Source organism: Equus przewalskii, chromosome X, assembly GCF_037783145.1.
Source record: "Equus przewalskii isolate Varuska chromosome X, EquPr2, whole genome shotgun sequence".
NCBI lineage: Eukaryota > Metazoa > Chordata > Mammalia > Perissodactyla > Equidae > Equus > Equus przewalskii.
Window position 1 is genome coordinate 111,633,489 of NC_091863.1, and position 18,068 is coordinate 111,651,556.

An 18,068-nucleotide genomic window follows, 5' to 3' on the forward strand; every position below is an offset into this window, starting at 1 on the left:
TTTTATTTCTTTTTTTTAAATCAAGTAATCCTTGATCCCTAAAGAAATATTCAGATACACCAGAGAGATGCTATTAAAAGAAAAACTTTTCATAAGGCAACAACTCCTTTAATATTGCAACTACCTCCCCATTCACCACTTGAGTCCGATCTGTGTATATAAGGCCTTCTTAAATGGAGTCTCACCTACATACAATATGGTCGAGACAGAGGCACCCTGGCCAAAATCTCACTCTCAAATAGAGCAACCACTCTCATTTCCTCCAGCCATGTAAACTAAGCAACTCAACTTCCGGCTCAAAGGCAGGGGAACAAGTTTATTATCTTCTACTAGGTTTTTCAGACCCTAGAGAGATACTTCTGCACTAAAAATCAATACAAGATTTTTCAAGGTATCCAGTTTTGTCACTTGTCTGGAGACAATGGCCTCAGAAAAGAGGATGAACTGTCTTACTTCCCTTTCCTCCCTTTCTGTGCACGCTGCCCTTTAAAGACATGCACTTTGTTCCATAAATTCAAAGGTTGCTTTTATGTCCAGTGGGGTGGAGGGAGAAAGCTGTGTGTTTTTTAAATGGTGAAATCTGTCAAAGTCCCAAAGGCTCTTGTGATACAAATCAGGTCATTCTATACAGCCTGAACTCCCCCCCTCCCCCCCACTCCACAGAGGAAATAAAAACCATTTATAACTCAAAGTAACTAGCAGTAACAGGTCAATGCACTTGATTGGTCAGAAACCAATTACAGGGACAGTGCTTGGTGCCTGAAGAATGAGAAGAGGTAGGGGTGCACGCCGGCCTGGCCCAACCCCTCAAACTCCAACCCCCGCCCCTGCCAGATACAGGCAGGAAAGTGGTGTCCAAGAAGGAGAACTCCCTTGCCCACTGCTCTGGACTGGCAAAGGGACATCACAAAAGAAGTCCCACTCCCACCCCCTTATCCTACCCACAGTAAGATCCATTAAGCTTCAAGCCACCAGAAGGGTCAAAATATCTGAGCACTGATCTCTGCCATTCTAACAGCTGTGCTGGGATTGCCAGCTGTAGATGGTTCCCCAAAGCTCCCTCTCAGCCCTGCCCTCTCTGGAAGCGCCCAGGCTTTGAAATTCTCTTCCTTCCCCATTTTCTCCTAAAGAGAAGGCAGCAACAGGAAGGATGGAGGTGAGATTGTCAATAAGAGAGAAAAGAGGAGTAAAAAGAGAGAAAGGAGGCTTCCAAACAGAACATTTGCATGTGGAAAATGAGTAGAGCTGGGGGACTTCAGAGGTTAATTAGTTCAACCCATGAGACAACTGAGGACGGAAAGCACACAGTTCATTGACAATGCTGGGCACAGACCTCAGAGCTCCACCTCACTTAACATTTTGGGAATCTGTTGAAAGCAATGAACCCCATGCACCAGAAAAATGCAGATTTACACATAATTTCCAGGTGTCATTTGATGTCTCTAGGACAATGTTTCCCCAACTTGCCTGATGATAAGAATCACCCAGACACTTGTTTATAATTCAAATTACCAAACTCTCTTCCTAAAATTCTAAATTCAGCTGGTCAGAAGCAGGCAGCCTATTTTTTTAAGAAATCCTACAGGTGATTCTTAACTGCAGGAAAGCATGAGAAACACTGCTCAGGGGCATTAAGTCCCTAAACTGGTTGTGCATTAGAATCACTTAAGGAGATTTATTTAAAAATTGGGGTTCCTAAGGCTCGCACCCAGATCTACTGAATCAGATTCTCATGGTGGGAATGTAGGTGGTGGGAGGTGATGCTGATGCCCAAGCAGATTCAGCAACCTCAGCTCTAGGGGTCCCTGGACTGAAGATGAATAACCCACGTTCGATTCTACCCAGGCCGCCTCCTTGGTAGTTTGGCCTGGCCAGGGCCCTGATGGCCATGATAGGCAACAGGTCACTCACTGCTTGACAAGCCCCCAACATGAAGCAGAGTGCTTCGTGCACTGAAAGTCTGGTTCCTCGAAGAAAACTTGCAAAATACCAGCTCCATGAAGGCAGAGATGTTTATCTGTTCTGCTCACTGCTGTATCCTCAGTGTCTACAGCAGTAGCTCTCACATAGAAGGTTCAATAAATATTTACTGAGTAAATTAATGGGTGAGTTAATCAATACATGAATTAGCATAACTAAAATCCACTAAATTGGGGGCTGGCCCCGGGGCCAAGTGGTTAAGTTCGTGCGCTCCGTTGCAGGCAGCCCAGTGCTTCATTGGTTCGAATCCTGGGCGTGGACATGGCACCACTCATCAAACCACGCTGAAGCAGCATCCCACATGCCACAACTAGAAGGACCCACAACAAAGAACATACAACTATGTACCGGGGGGGTTTGGGGAGAAAAAGGAAAAAAATAAAATCTTTAAAATCCACTAAATTGGAGTATGACTGGAAGATGTGTGAATCTATAGATTCATTTCTATGGCCAACAGGCCTGCTAACAAGAAGCCTCTAACTTGAATAATCAATATGAAAATCGCTACTATTTTAATAATATTTTCAATATCACCATTGGCCAAATTCTATGTAGCTGGCACTGTCTTTGATGGTTTTTTCCCATACACTATCTTATTTCACCTTTAAGATAAGCATGTGAGATAAACGTAACTATCTCCATTTTGGAGACGCTTAGAAAGGTTATTTGCCCAAGATCACATCGCAAATAACTAGAGGAACTGAGATGTGAACTCAAGTCTCTAAAAGCCATGCTTTTAACCATGTAGCCACTTTTATATGGAAGATGGCCCACTGTTAAGTAGAAATTATACCCCAAATTAAATTAGCAATATTAAATCCTGACAGAATGTTGTTGTCATTCTAAGGGCTTGTGGTATGGTTTGGAGTTTCAAAGGTACAGGAGCATTTAAAGAAACCCAGGAAGGATGCTGAGCATTGTGGTTCATTAACACATTTTTTGAGCATCTGTTTTGTGAAAATGGCCCTTGAGGAGGTTACAGTCTAATTGGGGAGGTAAAACATAAGCAGGTAAAAAGTTATTCATGAGATTTATCCAAAGTAGCCCATGGATATCGCCAGATGCGTAACCCAGAAGCCTAACGCAGGGAGCAAGCGGCTCCTATGGGAAGGGTGGGAGAGAGGCTTCTTGGAAGATGTGGGTTAAGCTTGGACATGAAGGATCATAAAATGTAGAAATAATAGGTAGAGCATTCCAGATCAAGGAATGGTGGGAGCTGGAGCAGAAATGTTTGAAGATAATCCGTGAGCACTATTTATGTTACTTTTTACTATATCATTAATATTATATATGTCTACTATAGACAAAATAGAAGATACAAATAAAAGACAAACTACAAATATTCTATAAGCCAACCACCCAGAGATTCCTTTTGGTGTATGTTTTTTCAGGATTTATTCTGAGCATACTTACATGTGTATTTATTTAGACATAGGCACATTTGTCTATATGCATTTAACTTTATATTTACAACTTATACATGCATATATGTATCTTTATATATGCACATATTCATATATGTACATTTATAAAATATTAATAATGTTTGTGGAACCCAATGAGAAGGATCTCAAGGCAGTACAGAAAAACCTTTCACACCCACAGGCACAAAATCACCAGCTCTCTCTTTTGTTACCCCCAAGTCCACACCCAGTGCACACACTAAAAATGATGGTGCAGAAGATTATTTAATGAGATAGAAAAACATTCTAACATGTTGAGAAAAAAGAGGTTATAGCATATACTGTACGATCCTACACTTAAAGATAATTACTCATGTATATGTGTGTATTATAAAATTCAGAAAAAAAAGACTGGAAGGAAAATCTCAGAAAGTTGACCTGGGAGTGGAACCCTTGGATGGTATTTTCTTCTCTAGGCTTTTATGATTTTCCAAATTGCCCCCGGTAAACATGCATTCTTTTGTAACCTGAAAAAAAACTGATGCAATGAAACATATAAGTAATATAAAAGCACACAAATTCAAAACGGCCCTCAGCGTTCTGCTTAAGATGCATCCCAGGTTTTCGAACAGCTAAAACCGAATTATCATTGACCAGAAGACAGAGAAAGCAAACATTGGCCAAGCCCTGACTTCAACGCTTTGATTGGAATCGGCATTCTGTGCTTGCCTTTGAGGCGCCCAGTGGGTGGGTCAGGTGTATGCTGAACCACTACGCCTCGATGGCTGGGGGGGGAGGGGGGCTGCTCCTTCGCCCCGCCAGGCCGCCACCATCTTAACGCTGCATCCCACCAGCTGCAAAGCGCCCGCGGTCTAGACCGCGAGGCCGCGGGCTGCACCAGAGCAGAGCGCTCGAACCCTACCCCGCCCGCAGCCACCGCGCCCGCGCCCTGCCCAGGCCGCAGCTCACTTTGCGGCGTCCCCATGCAAGCGGGCTGGGTCGTGGGCGTCCAGGGCAAGCCGGCACAGCCCTCCGCTGGCCGCCGTCGCCTGGAAGGAGCTTTGTCATGCCCAGCACCGAGCAGCTCTTCGCCAAGTTTCACCTTCGGTGACACAACTTTTCCGTGTTTCTTTTTTAGGCAGCCGCCACATCACGAGGCTACTGAGCACACTGAGGTTTGTAATAAACCCGCCTGCCAGATCCACGGCGACCGAGGGACGCTGGTTAACCAGACCGTTCAGCGCTACCGTCTGGGTCCCAGCTAGTCGGAAACAAATGCTCCCTGGACTGAGAGCATCGAGGAGCGCCCGGCCCTGTTTCCAGGAGAATAGTTCACCTTGTTCCCAGAGCTCTGAAAACCACGCGCAAATCCAAGAGCTCTTGGAAGTCCTAATGTTCAATAAACCCCTCAAGGGGAGAGGCGTGCATACACATAGAGAATCAAAGACAAAGTAAGCAGGTCAATTCACAATACTTTCGAAGTCATGGTTGAAAGAAGACTGAAAATATCTACAGGCATATTTAAGAACTGCACTCAGCCCGCCTTCTTTAGGTTGTTTATTTCTACTTTTAACAGCAAGATAAATATTTTAAGAACTCAATCTGTTTACCAAGCCCAGCTCAAGAGAAGTAGAAACGCTATCTACAGAATTTGGAGGGATTTCTGAGATCTGGGTTTCAAGTTTGTTATTAAACTTACCTATAACCATGCAATAGACCCATCACTGTTAATTACAGCTGTTAAACATAGGTTCTGCAGCCCAGAGAAACACTACATGATTCCTAAGTTTGAGAACTATAATTAATATGTTCCTTCAAGGCGTGTGTCTCTGTTAAGATATATTTTTGGAAATATTATCTAACTGAAGGCAGCATAAATAGTATAAAAAATAAAGCTCGCACTTTTTTATTTTTCCATTTAAAATGAGTTATATAATGAGTAGTGAAAAGCGTAAGCTTCTTCCATGGGGCTACACGTTAAGACGGGGGTGGGGGTGGGGACGACGACACAACACTTCTTTCGCTGAAGTTAATATAGCTATCAAGGGAGAAAAATCCAGAAATAAGAATCCTCCAGTGAGCCCAGCACACCCTAAGGAACCCCATTTGGTTAATGGAAACCACTGGCATCTGTTGGCAAGAAAAGGAGGGGGGAGAAAAGAAGAGGGGTAGGGAGGGAGAACAGAATGGAGTTGAGAGAGAAAGACAGAAAAGGGAAATGAGACATATGATTCTGATGAGAGACAGACTGAAAGCATATGCCATGTAATGGGGGGAAAAAATAAACAATTGGGAGTTTTACCCAGCAGTGAATTAAGAGGAAGTGTAATCTTCAGAACACGGGTGAAATAAGCTCCCAGACACATTCTGGAAAAAAGTACCATTATTTTCAAAGTGACAGATGCTGAAATCTTGAAAGTCATAGTCACGGCCAAGTGAGGGGAGATGCATGTTGGAAAGTAAGATGTCAGAATGTCCAGGCCAAAGAGGAAGGAAAGGGCTCCCCTAAGCCAGTACTGGGTTTCTTTCATCTCTGTACGCTCAGGCCCAGCACAGTGCCCGGTATGGAAAAGTCACTCAAGAAAAGTTCACTCAAGAAAAGATCTGTTAGGCTGCACAAATACCATAGCCCTGGAGCTATCATGCATGTATAGGTGCACTCTTCCTAGTCATGCCCACATTGGCAAAGGGGAAGTAATGTGTCTTTGTGCAAACCTAGATTAGAAGAGAATCAACTGTGTTGCCTAGGGAGGCAGTATAACATAGTGGTTAAAAGGTGGATTTGAAGTTGGTCAAACCTGGCTCAAAGCCTCACTCCACCATCTTGCTAGCTGAGTGACCTCCAGAGGGCCTCAATCTCTGAGACTCAGTTTTTCCATCTGTCAAATAGGAATAATAGTACATAGTATGTATATCTATCCTCCATAGATTGTTATGAAGATTTCATGAGATATTTCATGTCAAATCCCTGGCAAATAGTCTGTGCTCAGAAAAACTATTATTTTTAGGAGCCCAACGAAAATTACTTCCCCAACCTATCCAGGTGTCAGAAAGCCAACCAGTGACATTAATTCCTTTGGGTTAAACCTCTGGCAACACTTAGTTAAAAGGTAAATATCCCTAGGCATCTATCAGATTAAGCCACAATGAGTCACTAACAGCCTTTCTCTAACACACAGCTTTCTGACATGACAACAAACTGGAAATTAATATAGCACAGGACCAACAAGTTGATAAGTGCATGGCACATGCATTCACCAATCATTTATTGATTACCACAATGCCAAGCCTTGTGATTTGGAACCGACTAGCTATGTGACCTCATACAAGCTACATAATCTCTCCAAGCTTTAATTTTCTCATCTCTAAAGTCCGTAAATATTAATTGCTACTTCATTTGCCTGTCGTGAGGATTAAATGAGATATATGTGAAAATAATGTATGCCTAGTAAATAGTAAGTGTTCAATAGTTTAGAAGCTACTATAATAACAAAATAACTATGATTATTGTTATTGTTATTAAATGATGAATAAAACATACCCCTGCTTAAAGGAATTCCCTACCTTGCCTAGATCATTCAACAAATGGGCCTGCCAAGTACAAGACCCTGTTGAGTGCCCTAGTGTGGGGCAGAGTGGGGGTCTTCCAAGAAACCAGAGGACAAGACAAGGAGAAGGGGTGTCAACTGGGAAAGGAAGTGTGCTGAAAGGAAGGTGGCTAGGTGTCAGAAACAAAGAGTGCATTCTGCATGAGTCCATCCATATTAAATTCAATAACAGACAAACTAAAATATGATGACAGAAATCAAAATAGTGGTTGCCTTTGAAGGAGGAATGACAAGAAAGGAACATTAGACAATTTTCTGGGGTGATGAAAATATTCTATATCTTGATTTTGGTGCTGATTACACGGGTGTAAACATGTCTCAAAATTCATTGAGACGCAGGCCGGCCCCGTGGCTGAATGGTTAAGTTCGTGTACTCTGCTTCAGCGGCCCAGGGTTTCACTGGTTCGGATCCTGGGCGCGGACATGGCACCACTCATCAGGCTATGTTGGGGCGGCGTCCCACATGCCACAACTAGAAGGACCCACAACTAAAAATATACAACTATGTACCGGGGGTCTTTGGGGAGAATAAGGAAAAATAAAATCTTTAAAAAAAATTCATTGAGATGCATACTTAAGATTTGTGCATGTTACTGTGTATAATCTTCAATTACAAAAAAAGAAATTGGGTTCATATTATTTTTCTAAAAATTAACTCTTCTAATGTGGCCTCTGGCCAGGTCTGCCTTTCACCAATTTTCATCTGTCATCCCAGACCCTACTGACAGGGTCCAGAAAGAAGAACAGACACGTACAACTGAATTCCTTTGGACTAAATAGTGATTGCCCAAACTAAATCTGAGGTCTCTGCAGAAGGCTTCACAGCAGTTAGGCCAAGCAAGTGGCCCAATTCAGCCCAACCCTACCGCATCCCCTAGATTGTCAGCCCAAACCTTACACCAACAGAAGCCAAGGGTGCTGCCAGAGTTCAAATGAATCAGCAAGGACACCTACTACCCTCTGGCCTTTGCCTGTGGGGAAGGTCATTAGCCAGTGACACTAATGCCATTTCCATTTGGAAATCAATGCTAAAAGTAATTTCAAGGGGGCAGAGGCATAAGTAGGGCATGAGGACTGTTTTACAGTAATCTCAACATACAGTAATTGTCATTTAGGCTTAATGTGTATTACAAACCTAGATCCTTAATAAAACAGTCCTTCATATTGCCATGATGCCCCAAGAATCAAGAACTTATCTCTACTCTAATATAAAACCCCCATTTTCAGGGTTAATACCCTGGAAAACACTGCTTTAGAGAAGAATAAATGGCCGTCCAATTCAAGGAGAAATTAGACCTGCAGGCTAGAGTAGTGGCCATAATGATTACTATATACTATTTCACTTTCTTTAGGAAATTAATGCATTTACCCTGAAATCCACACCCCTAAGAAATGTTTTATCAAAATAATAGCCTTTACCAAAGTGATCCAATGCCACGTTTAAAAATGTCAGAAATCTGATTCAAGTGAGTTTGTAGAAATGGTGTATCACAAATAGATAAGCTACATTTTGAGTTGGTGAGAAGTGGTGAAGACTAAGATGAACCATATAACAAAGAACAACGAGCCTGAAATCCTCTCCTCGGCCTGTGCTGAGAAACCCTTGTGCTAACGTGCCTTCTGGATAGGGAAACGTAAATCAGTGACTGTAGACAACAATTTATGCAGGCGTTTGTCTTCTCTACTAATTGCTAAAACCATACTATGTGGCTAATCTTCACAGATTTCAAAGATCATGTTAAGCTTAACAAGGTAACAGACATGTAGGATTCTCCTCCACCTGCGGTACTTCAATTCATTTTTTTCTCCTTGAATTGTTTAATCTTGGCAATTATTTTCTATTTCTTTCAAATTTCTCAACTCCAAAAATATAAGCCATAATGAGGCAGACACTAGAAAGCCTTTTTATTGGATATATTTGAAGGCTGTTCAACACATTCCCATTCCGGTTGTTCTGTGTTGATTGTAATTCCAGAATGAGGAGTTGATTTGAACATAAAACAGCACAGCTGCAAGGAGACCTGGAATGTTAACAGTTTCATCTCCTTACTCACTGCCTCACATATCAGCCCTCCAGCTTACCACCCAAACCCTGATTCCAGTTCTCTCCCCAGTTCCAAGCCTGTTCTCAAGGCCATCATACATTTCCCTGCCCTAGGCAAGCATCTCAACCCCTTCCTTCACCCCAAAGCTCACTTTCTCCTTCTCACCCAGGCCCCAACCCACATGCATTCCCACTCCAACCTTACCCACATCTCCAGCCCAAGGAAGCATCCTAACCCCTTTTAACAATTTGAACTGTACTGGAAAGAGACTTAGAGGAAACAATACTAAGGGAGAAGATAAAGTACCCCTAGCCCATGTCCCAACTTGCTCCCGCCTCTAGCTTCAGCCTCTGCCAATAAAGAAGCTGCGCACCACTAGAAATAATAATGAAGAAGATTTGGGGGCATTGTGCACTCATTTTCTGCAGCTATCTGCCAGAACAGACTAACATTTCTGATTAGAGCTCTCCCTGGCCACACCTCCTCACCCAGGCTGTGATCACCATCTTCAGGAGAGAAGAAAATATGGGGTTTATGACCCTCCATAAAACCACTGGTCCATGATGATTTATTCACAAGGTGAAAAAACAAGTCCCTACATGAGTAATAGGTAGATTATGGTTGTTAGTTTTTAATAAGAGGTCACCAACGTCATGATTTCTTGTGGGTAAAATACCTCCAAACACCTGCTTCGCCTGGCCCAAGCCTGAGAAAGACACTTGACAGAAGCTATTACAGTAATCCACCAAGACCAAGATGATCTTTTGGAATAGCATTCAAGGTTCAAGACTCAATATGCTGGCTGACCACAATGCCCTGTCCTTGTTAGGTATGGTTAGAGAGGCTATTGGAAAAGGCCAGGAAGTGAGCACAAAATGAGCTGTGGCCATAAATGCATGTGGGCACCGCAATCCATTATAGCAACAGCTGTGCAAGTGGCTGCCTTCTTGGACTATACATGGAACTGTCGTCCATCACCAGCAGCCAGCATAAGCCCAGCCTGACACTAGCGCCAGCCATCTCAGCAAGAGAACCCACAGCCCACAAGGCCTTGAAATTTGCCTGCATGTGATGGCTCTCTGACAAGGAAAGCACAAGGAAAAAGGGTGGTTGAAAAAACACACCCATCTCCAAACAGGTAGCTACAAACCAAATGAGTTTTGAAATCAAAAAGTGGCTAGCACTTTTACTCAATCCAGAAATGATTTGGTTTTATCTGTAGCAGGCTACAGGTTTTCCAAATGCCACAGGAACATAGTTGCAGTAAACCAGACAAAGCCCTTGACTGAGTGCTTTTCCAACAGAGAACTGCTGAAAAGATCTTATGTGACAAGGTAGAGAAGAGTGAGTCAAAGCTAAGCAAGTATCTGCTTCAACAAACAAATGTTCTGCTTTTTTCTTCCCTGAAATGGAAATAAGTCCTCCTGTTCAGGAGCTGAGTGCCCCATCCTATATACACATTTACGAAGTTAAAAGTTTATGCAAAAAAAAAGTTTATGCCAAGCCTAAATAAATACACAAAAAGTGATCTGCTGCACATGAGGCCATTTTAATAGCTTTAAACAGAATCAATATCCCCTCCCTCTCAAAGGGGACAGACAATCTTGCCTGGCTACATTATTGAAAAGGTTATTGAAAAGATCACTGTCCTTCAGTGGTCTTAACCTCAAGGAATTGAAGAAAACATCATTTTAAAAGACAATCAGCAATTTATATGCTCTGCAAGCCGTATTTCATTAAGCAGCACAATTTAGCTTACCGATTACCTACTTTCTACGCTTTAAAAACTCTAGAAACACTGTATTCTATGATAATCTTCTATATAGTTATGATAGGCTGTGGGCATGAACCCCAAATGATGGGGTGGGAGGCTGAATTTCAACGAGCAGTAGGCTCTGAAAACAGATTATGAAATTCATTCAAACTGTTACTAAATTATTTGACTTGATTCAATCATTTGTCACACCACTGTTCAAAATTAAATGTGTGTATATTCAAAGTATCTATTAAATGTTCAATGCTATATCTTGCTATGCTGCAAGGAGTGTGCTCATGAGTCTGTTAGCTTAAAAAAATTTCAAAAATGACCTATATGTGGGAAATTTATAAATAACCAAACTTCATGAATATGTTCAATAAACTTTATTGGTTAAAAATATAAATATAGCTGGTATCTTTCATCTCTAACATAACAAGTTTTTAAAATTTAACCACATAAGATTTTTAACATACTTGAAAGGAGAAGATAGTAAGGACTATTAGGCATTCACTATTTTGAAAATGCTCTAAATTCAACAACCAACAGAAACGCAGAAATGGGACTCCTGCTCTTAGCAGCCATAAGATTCCCATCTCCTCAGGAAAGTAAACTCCCATCTTACAAGTTGCCTTATAAAATTTCTTTAATTTATTCTAATTACAACCATAATTCCAAATGCTAATTACACAATTCCTACAGAGAAGTATTTGGTTTCAAACGTGGTAAGTTAATCAACATAAGAAAATGTTATGACATACGCCTAGTAAAAATTTTCATTAATGAGTTACAGTAACCTGTCCTAATGTTTCCAAACTTGTTACTCCATTCTGGACAATTGCAAATTATATTCCTAAAACACAAACTCCTTTTCTGCGAATGAATTTGGTTTCAGAGTCCTCCCAAAGGTAGCCTGAAATAGACCTTAAGTAACCACCTGATGGAAATCAGGAACCAAACTTCCAGAAACAAACTTGAAATACTCCCAGATGCAGAAGGTGAATCACTTGCCTAGATCAATTTGGTGCTACAATCTTCAATTGCATTACCTTTCTGGGCCCTCAATGGAAAACAAAACCTTTTAACGACCCTGAAGTCATTTTCTCTCATCATGTAAATGCCTGTTTAAGAGGCTCTACAATTAGGAAAGCTCTGGAAATGTGTAGCAAGAGTTCTACTTTCCAAGTGACTGTTTCAATTAATCTGTGCACCTCCAACAGCCAGCGGGTGTGAGTGGTCCGAAGAGGCTGAACTCTAGCCTTGAGCCAGGCTGGTGGCAACACTGACCGTTAGGACAACAGATCTAAACCCCCCAGAAACGTCCTGAGCCTTTCGTCAACGCTTCGCCTAGTTGGAAGAGAAACAGCTCCATTTAGAAACAAGGATAAAGGCCCTGAGCTGAAGACTTTGACAACTTTCCGCGGGGGAGGGCTGGCGCTGCCCTAGAATCTCCCGGGAAAGAAAGCTCTGAGAGATGGGGAGAGGCGAGAAGGAGGAGATGAGAAAAAGGAATAGGGAGATGAGTGGGAGGGAAGGGGGCCCCAGGGCTCAGGGAGGAATTGGGGCCCCGTGAACGAAAGCTAGGGCTCCCCCCAGCGCAGCACCACTTCTGCAGCATGGACTCGGCGTGGGTCGCTGCGGTTCAGCGTGCTTGGGGCCCTCAAGGCTGGTCCAGCCCCATCCAGCGTCTGCACTGTGGCCATTCCGGACACCTGCTCCTAAGGCACCTGCCATTTCCCCACTGCTCTACCACACCCCCTCTCTGTGCCTCCCTCTGCACCCGGGTCTCCAAGAATGCTGTCTCTAGTTTACATTCCGGATCTAAGCCGGGTCTTAGCAAGGCAATGGCTAGGACTGGCGGGGGCCAGCGGGGACGCCCCTTCCTTCTTCTGAGTTCTCCCCAGCCTGAGCTCAGCTCGGCTGCGCCGCGCCAACCCGCCGGTGGGAGGCCCCAGGCCGAGAGGCGCAGTCCGGGGGACGGGCAGCGGGTGCCCCGGGCCAGGTGGCTGAACCCCAGAGAGCGGAGGGAAGGGACTGTCCCCTCCCTGGGAGGCCCGCTCCCGCTGGGCACTAGTGGCAAGGGGACAACAGCCTTTGTTCTCCGGGGGCTTGGCGAGGCTGCGCTGCTAAGGCGCAGCGCGGGCGGCGCCGGGACACCGGGATTGCTCACTTTTGCACGCGGCGTGTCGAAGGTTGCAAGCTCCTGCCTTCTCGGGGGGCAGGGGTAGAGAGTTGGGGAGTAGAGGGTGTGAGGGGGAAAAGAGCGTGGGGGGAGGGGTTTTGCTTCTCGGCCAGGCTCTTTGTTTGCATTGGGGGCGGGGAGAGAGGGTTGAAGGTGGATTCCAGCTTGGGTTCTGAGAGTGGGGCAGATTCCTGAGTATGTCACCATGTTGCACCCGCGCAGCACACATATGCACACTCGCGCACACGCACACACATGCACTCGTACAGACAGGCGGCCGGCCGGTGGCAGGCAGCGCTGTTCCCGGCGCTCCCAGCTGCAGCAGCTTCGGCTGCCCGCAGCGCCACCACGGTGCGTCCAGAGAGGGAGTGGAAGAGGCTGGAGGCACTCGCGGGGTGACAATTCCACGAGGAAGGAGGGAAAGTGGTCCAAACTCAGACCTCCCCCCAGTGGCCCCGGCACCCCCCGCCCCCTTTCTCGCCCAGAGTCGCAGAGGTCACGGGCAGCTTAGGCTCCGGGAGGGAAAAAGGGAGCCACCGGAGGGCGGCGCGCACGCGAGGGGCCAGGGAAACAAGGGAGGGGAAGCAGGCGGACTCGGCGGGCGGGCTTACCCTTAGAAGCATCTTTCTCCTCTTTGGGCTTGGTCACCTTTCCACTCATAGATCCCAGCTTGCTTGACAGGGTTCGCCCAGGAGACGGAAGTCCTCGCGGAGCGGGCCGGACTTGGGAGAGTGCTTAGGGCGGCAAGTCGCGACCGCGAGCTCCCCTTGGTGTGGCTTCGGGCGGAATCCGCTTTTCCCCACCGCTACCGCCGCCGCCGCTGCCTACGAGAGAGTGGGGAGGAAAGGAGAGGGCTGAAGGAGGAGCCGCCGCCGCCGCCGCGAGCCCGAGCGGCCGGCCGCGGGAGGAGCCGCTCGCCTAGCTCGAGAAGTGAAGAGACAAAGCGGCGCGGCGCGGCGCTCCCGCCGCGCCTGCCCACCCGCCCGCCCGCCCGCAAAGAGCCGCGCTCGCAACCCCCGGGGCCGCCGAGAGGTACGGCCCGACTCCCCGGCCCCGCCGCCGGCCTCCCGGGGCTCCGCGCGGGCCACTCGCCGGGCCGGCGCGGGCCGCGCGGGGAGTTGCCTGGGTGGGCTGCCCGCTCGCCGGCGGGCTGCTTTCCCCCGCCTCTCCCAATCCGCTGCGGGCCGCCAACTCAATCAAAATAAAACCCCGAGGAAGGTCTAAAAAAAAATCAAAACAAAGACGAAAATATTCACTTAAAAATAACGAGCCTCTCCAAAAGGGAAATGTTTGAACATGTGATGAGCAACGTGTGAGCCTGTTACACCGCAGAGCCGCGCAGCTTCTCGCCCGCGGAGAATCGAGAGGGGAGGGTCGCCTCTTTCCGTTTAATCAATTTTCAGGTTCCTATTATTTTGTCAAAGGGACGGCGAGCCGCTCGCAGGCGGAGGAGCGGGAACCGATGGCCCTTACCTGCTCTCTCTCTCCCTACACCCACACCCCCTCGGAGCTCGCCCGCTCCCTCGCTCGCGCTCTCCTTCCAAAGAACTCTCGGGTCCCAGAGAGCCGCGAACGCACCCCGCGGCGCCTTCTATATAAACGGCAAGGTGTGGGCACGCGGGGGGCGGGGGCCGGCGAGGGCGGGGCCGCACAAAGCCGCCTGCCGGCTGTAGTAAAAGGAGAGCTCGGCAGGGGCGCGCCGACGTCAGCCGCCGGTTGGCAAAACCCTGGCGAGCCCAGCGGAGAGTGGGCAAGCGTGTCGGCCGGGCGTCCCTCGGCCCCTCTGGGGCAGGCAGGGCCCGCGGGCGCCGCCAGAGCGGGCCCGCGCTGTTGGCCGCCAAGATCAAAGCCTGGCGCCCCCCGCCCCGCCCCTGTTATCCCCTCTGATCCCAGCGCCTGCCTTTCCCGCAGCGCTGCCCGGGCCCGCGCTGGTGGCCACCTACACTTTGGGGACTCCGCTGTGGGCAACTACCTGCACTGAGCGGTGGAACCTCAGTCCCGGAGTCGGCGAGTCCTCGCCTCCGGCCCGCCGCCCAAGTTGAGATAGCCAGGCTCTCCGTAAGAAGGGCGCGCTGGGATCTGGGTGTCACTAGGGCAGAGTGAAACTGACCGTGGCGGCTGCCACCTCCCACCCCCACACGCAGGCCCCTCCTCCTAGGGCTGGTCGCTCTGGTTGGCAAACTGGGCGCAAAGAGTGCCCACCGCTCAAGACGGCCAACCCCAGGCAAACGGAATGAGGCGGGACTGAGGGCGAGTGCTGGAGAGGGATAAGTGGGATGGACACGTCGCCTGGGGCACGCTAGTCACAAAACATAGGGAAGGTCCCTGAAGATTTGAAGTAGAAGGAAAACTGCTCAGAAACTGTACAAGAGGGAGTGGATGCGGAAGGAGAAGGAGCCAAGAAAAGGGAAGGGGGGACAGGGTGCCCTGGGGCGTCCTGCAAAACCCTTTCCTTCCGTGATGGCCCTTTCTGGGCGCACGATACCCGGAAGCTCGGCGCTCATTTTGAGGGACTGAGGCGGCCGCTAGCAGGACTTGGTCCTCAGAGCCGTCCATTAATCAGACCACAGGCTCCAGCCTGGCGGTGGAGACGCAGCAGTGACTCCCATGCAGAGAATCCGTTTCCCTTCGTCCCACCCAGCCTCGCCTGCTCCTTAATTCGGTTTCGTTAATGGCATTAAACCAGGCGAAGAAATTATATAGATGGATTAGTCTTACTGAATTCCAGGCAGTAACTCAATTACAAGAGCCTGCTGTGGCTTTCAAGACCAGAAGAGTGGGCTGCCCCTGCCGCCAGTCAGGGTCTAAAGGTCGGCAACCCTCTAAACTCAATTTGCCGCCTCCGTCCTCTGTCTGGGAGGAACTCCAGACCTGTTTTTCTTGTAAATAATATCTAATAATATGGAGCTTGATGACACAATGTGATTATCCAACCCAAGGTTAGACCATTAATTAATATCAGTACCCTGAGAAAGAAGGAATTTCTCTTCAAATGACCGGAATTCAAAGAGGGTGGAGACTTGGGTGGGATTAGAGGAAAGGTGGAGGGGAAGAGGGTAAAGAGTCCTCGTATAGTTTACATCCAATAATAGACATTACCGTGGAATTAGCCCCTACCCTGTGCCAAGCAGTGTGCTAAATGCTTTACATCATTAGCTTATTTCATCTTCACAACAGGCCCAGGAAATGTTGGTGCTGTTGTTATTTCCATTTTACAAATGAGAACATTGAGGCTCAGAGAGGTTAAGTAACTTGCAAGGAGATCACACAGCTTGTAAGTGGTGGAGCCTGGATTAAAAACCAGGAGAACCAGGACAGGAAACCAGGTGGGTCTGTCTTTTTAGACAATGCTATTCTATTGTATCACATGATCTCTCAGCACTCCTCTCAGCCTCCTAAAAGGAGGGGGGAAGCACGTTTTCACTGGACACTGGACGTATCTGCCAATCCTAAATTCCTAAGTCTTTTCAAAATCCCTTAACTCAGCACATTCAAACACACACACACACACACACACACACACACACACACACTCGTCTCTTGTGTATACATAACATTTGCTTTGTCCACATGTCCCCAGTAAGTAACAAAACCCTCTTTTGGGAAAAGGGTCAGTCTCTGTCGTGAGCTGTTAAGCATGGTACTTATGTCCCTCCTGACTGTCTCAGCTTTCCTGCCACATTACAATTGCCAGGAAAGTTCTCTGCAGAGATAAGACCTCCCCCCTCCCATCCCAAGCTTTATCACCGATGGCACCTCCAGCAAGAGTAACTTCCAGCTGGAAGCCAGGTATGACCCTGTTCCTTGAAAGCCACTAATAGTTAACATATGACTAAACCTAGGTTAGTTGACATGGTTGAGGTGGGTTGAAGAGACATCTGCTTGGGAGTATTAGTGGAGTCTGTCTGTCAGTGAACACAAGTCAGTAAAATAACATGTGTTTCTTCACCATAAACCACCCCACAAAAGAAACAAGCAGAAGATAAAGAAAATGGATACCACATGCAAGAACAACATAGTGGTGTGTGTCCCTGTGGGGGCAAATCAATGACATGGTAAAGGCATTCATGCCAGAGACGAAGGATTATGAATATTCAAGTGCCAGGACAAGCAATCTCATCTAAACAAAGCTTGTGAAGACCCTGCTAGGGAGGTCATGGGCAGCCTCTTTTGTGAAAGGCACAGGGGCTTTCCCCTCTCCGGAGCCCTGTGAGATGTTTAATGTGAACAGAATGTTGTTGGTCCTGGTTCAGAGGAAGGCACGCTTCGGTGTCCAGGCCCCAGGCGACTGGGTAATTTGGGACGATCAGCTGGAAGATCTGACATCTGTGTGAGGGCGATCAGGGGGTGGTCTTTACTCCGCCACCAAATGCACTCAGTCTTGAAGCATGTCAGTGAAGCCCTGGCTTAGTCTGTAGCACTTCCTTTTCTCCACCCAGATCCTTCTGCCTGGTCCCACTGGGGTGGAAGTACCTTCACTTTTGAGTCTAGCAGTTTGACTACCTGATCACTTCGCCTCTGCCCTGTCGCTCTGTTAAAATGGCCTGTCCGTCCTGTCTCCGTCCTTCTTATGAGGTAGAACTCCACACGCCTGATCAATGCTGAGGCACAGGGGTTATCCTGTGTAGCCTAGTAACTTAGTCCTGGAATTAAAGCAATATTCTAAAACCAAATGCGGCATGGCCATGCCTCTAAAGAGGGCCGGGTTGTTTTCTGGAGCAAGGGGCAGAGGCTTGAGTCTTTAGGAGGAAAGTGGGAAGGTCCTGAGAGTCTTATCCTCTTGGCCCTGTCCTCCCTGGTGTCTGTTTCATGCCAGTCCCTAAATGCCTCAAGACACCAGCCTCTGGATTCCAGGTTTGCTCCTCCTCCAGCAGCTCGGAGTAATGTTTCTGGGCACGATGCCATGCTGTTCCATTGTCTGTGCTAGAGGGTAAGGTTGGGGTGAGTAGAGGCATGGAGGACAGATACACTTAGGGCTTTTTCCTGGCAGGTTTGGACTGGCTGAGTGTAGAGCCATTGTCATCAGGCACCACCAAATTAGATGTTTTAGTGACAAGATTGCTTCTCACTGGGCCAAATGTGTTTTTCATTTGT

At 47.1% G+C, this 18,068-nt stretch overlaps 1 protein-coding gene across 9 annotated transcripts in view; it reads right to left on the reverse strand.

Moving 5' to 3' along the window:
• FGF13 (fibroblast growth factor 13) overlaps positions 1 to 18,068 on the reverse strand; it is a 488,610-nt gene that overhangs the window by 451,532 nt on the left and 19,010 nt on the right. For 3 of the 9 annotated variants that reach the window (XM_070606356.1, XM_070606364.1, XM_070606354.1), the window contains exon 2: positions 13,586 to 13,798. In XM_070606356.1, coding sequence (XP_070462457.1) covers positions 13,586 to 13,634 — 49 coding nt within the window. In that variant the 5' untranslated portion in view covers positions 13,635 to 13,798. Of the gene's footprint in view, positions 1 to 13,585; positions 13,799 to 14,230; positions 14,617 to 14,946; positions 15,451 to 18,068 lie in introns of those variants that run through there. The other 6 variants (XM_070606361.1, XM_070606355.1, XM_070606362.1 and 3 more) reach the window with 5 other exon arrangements.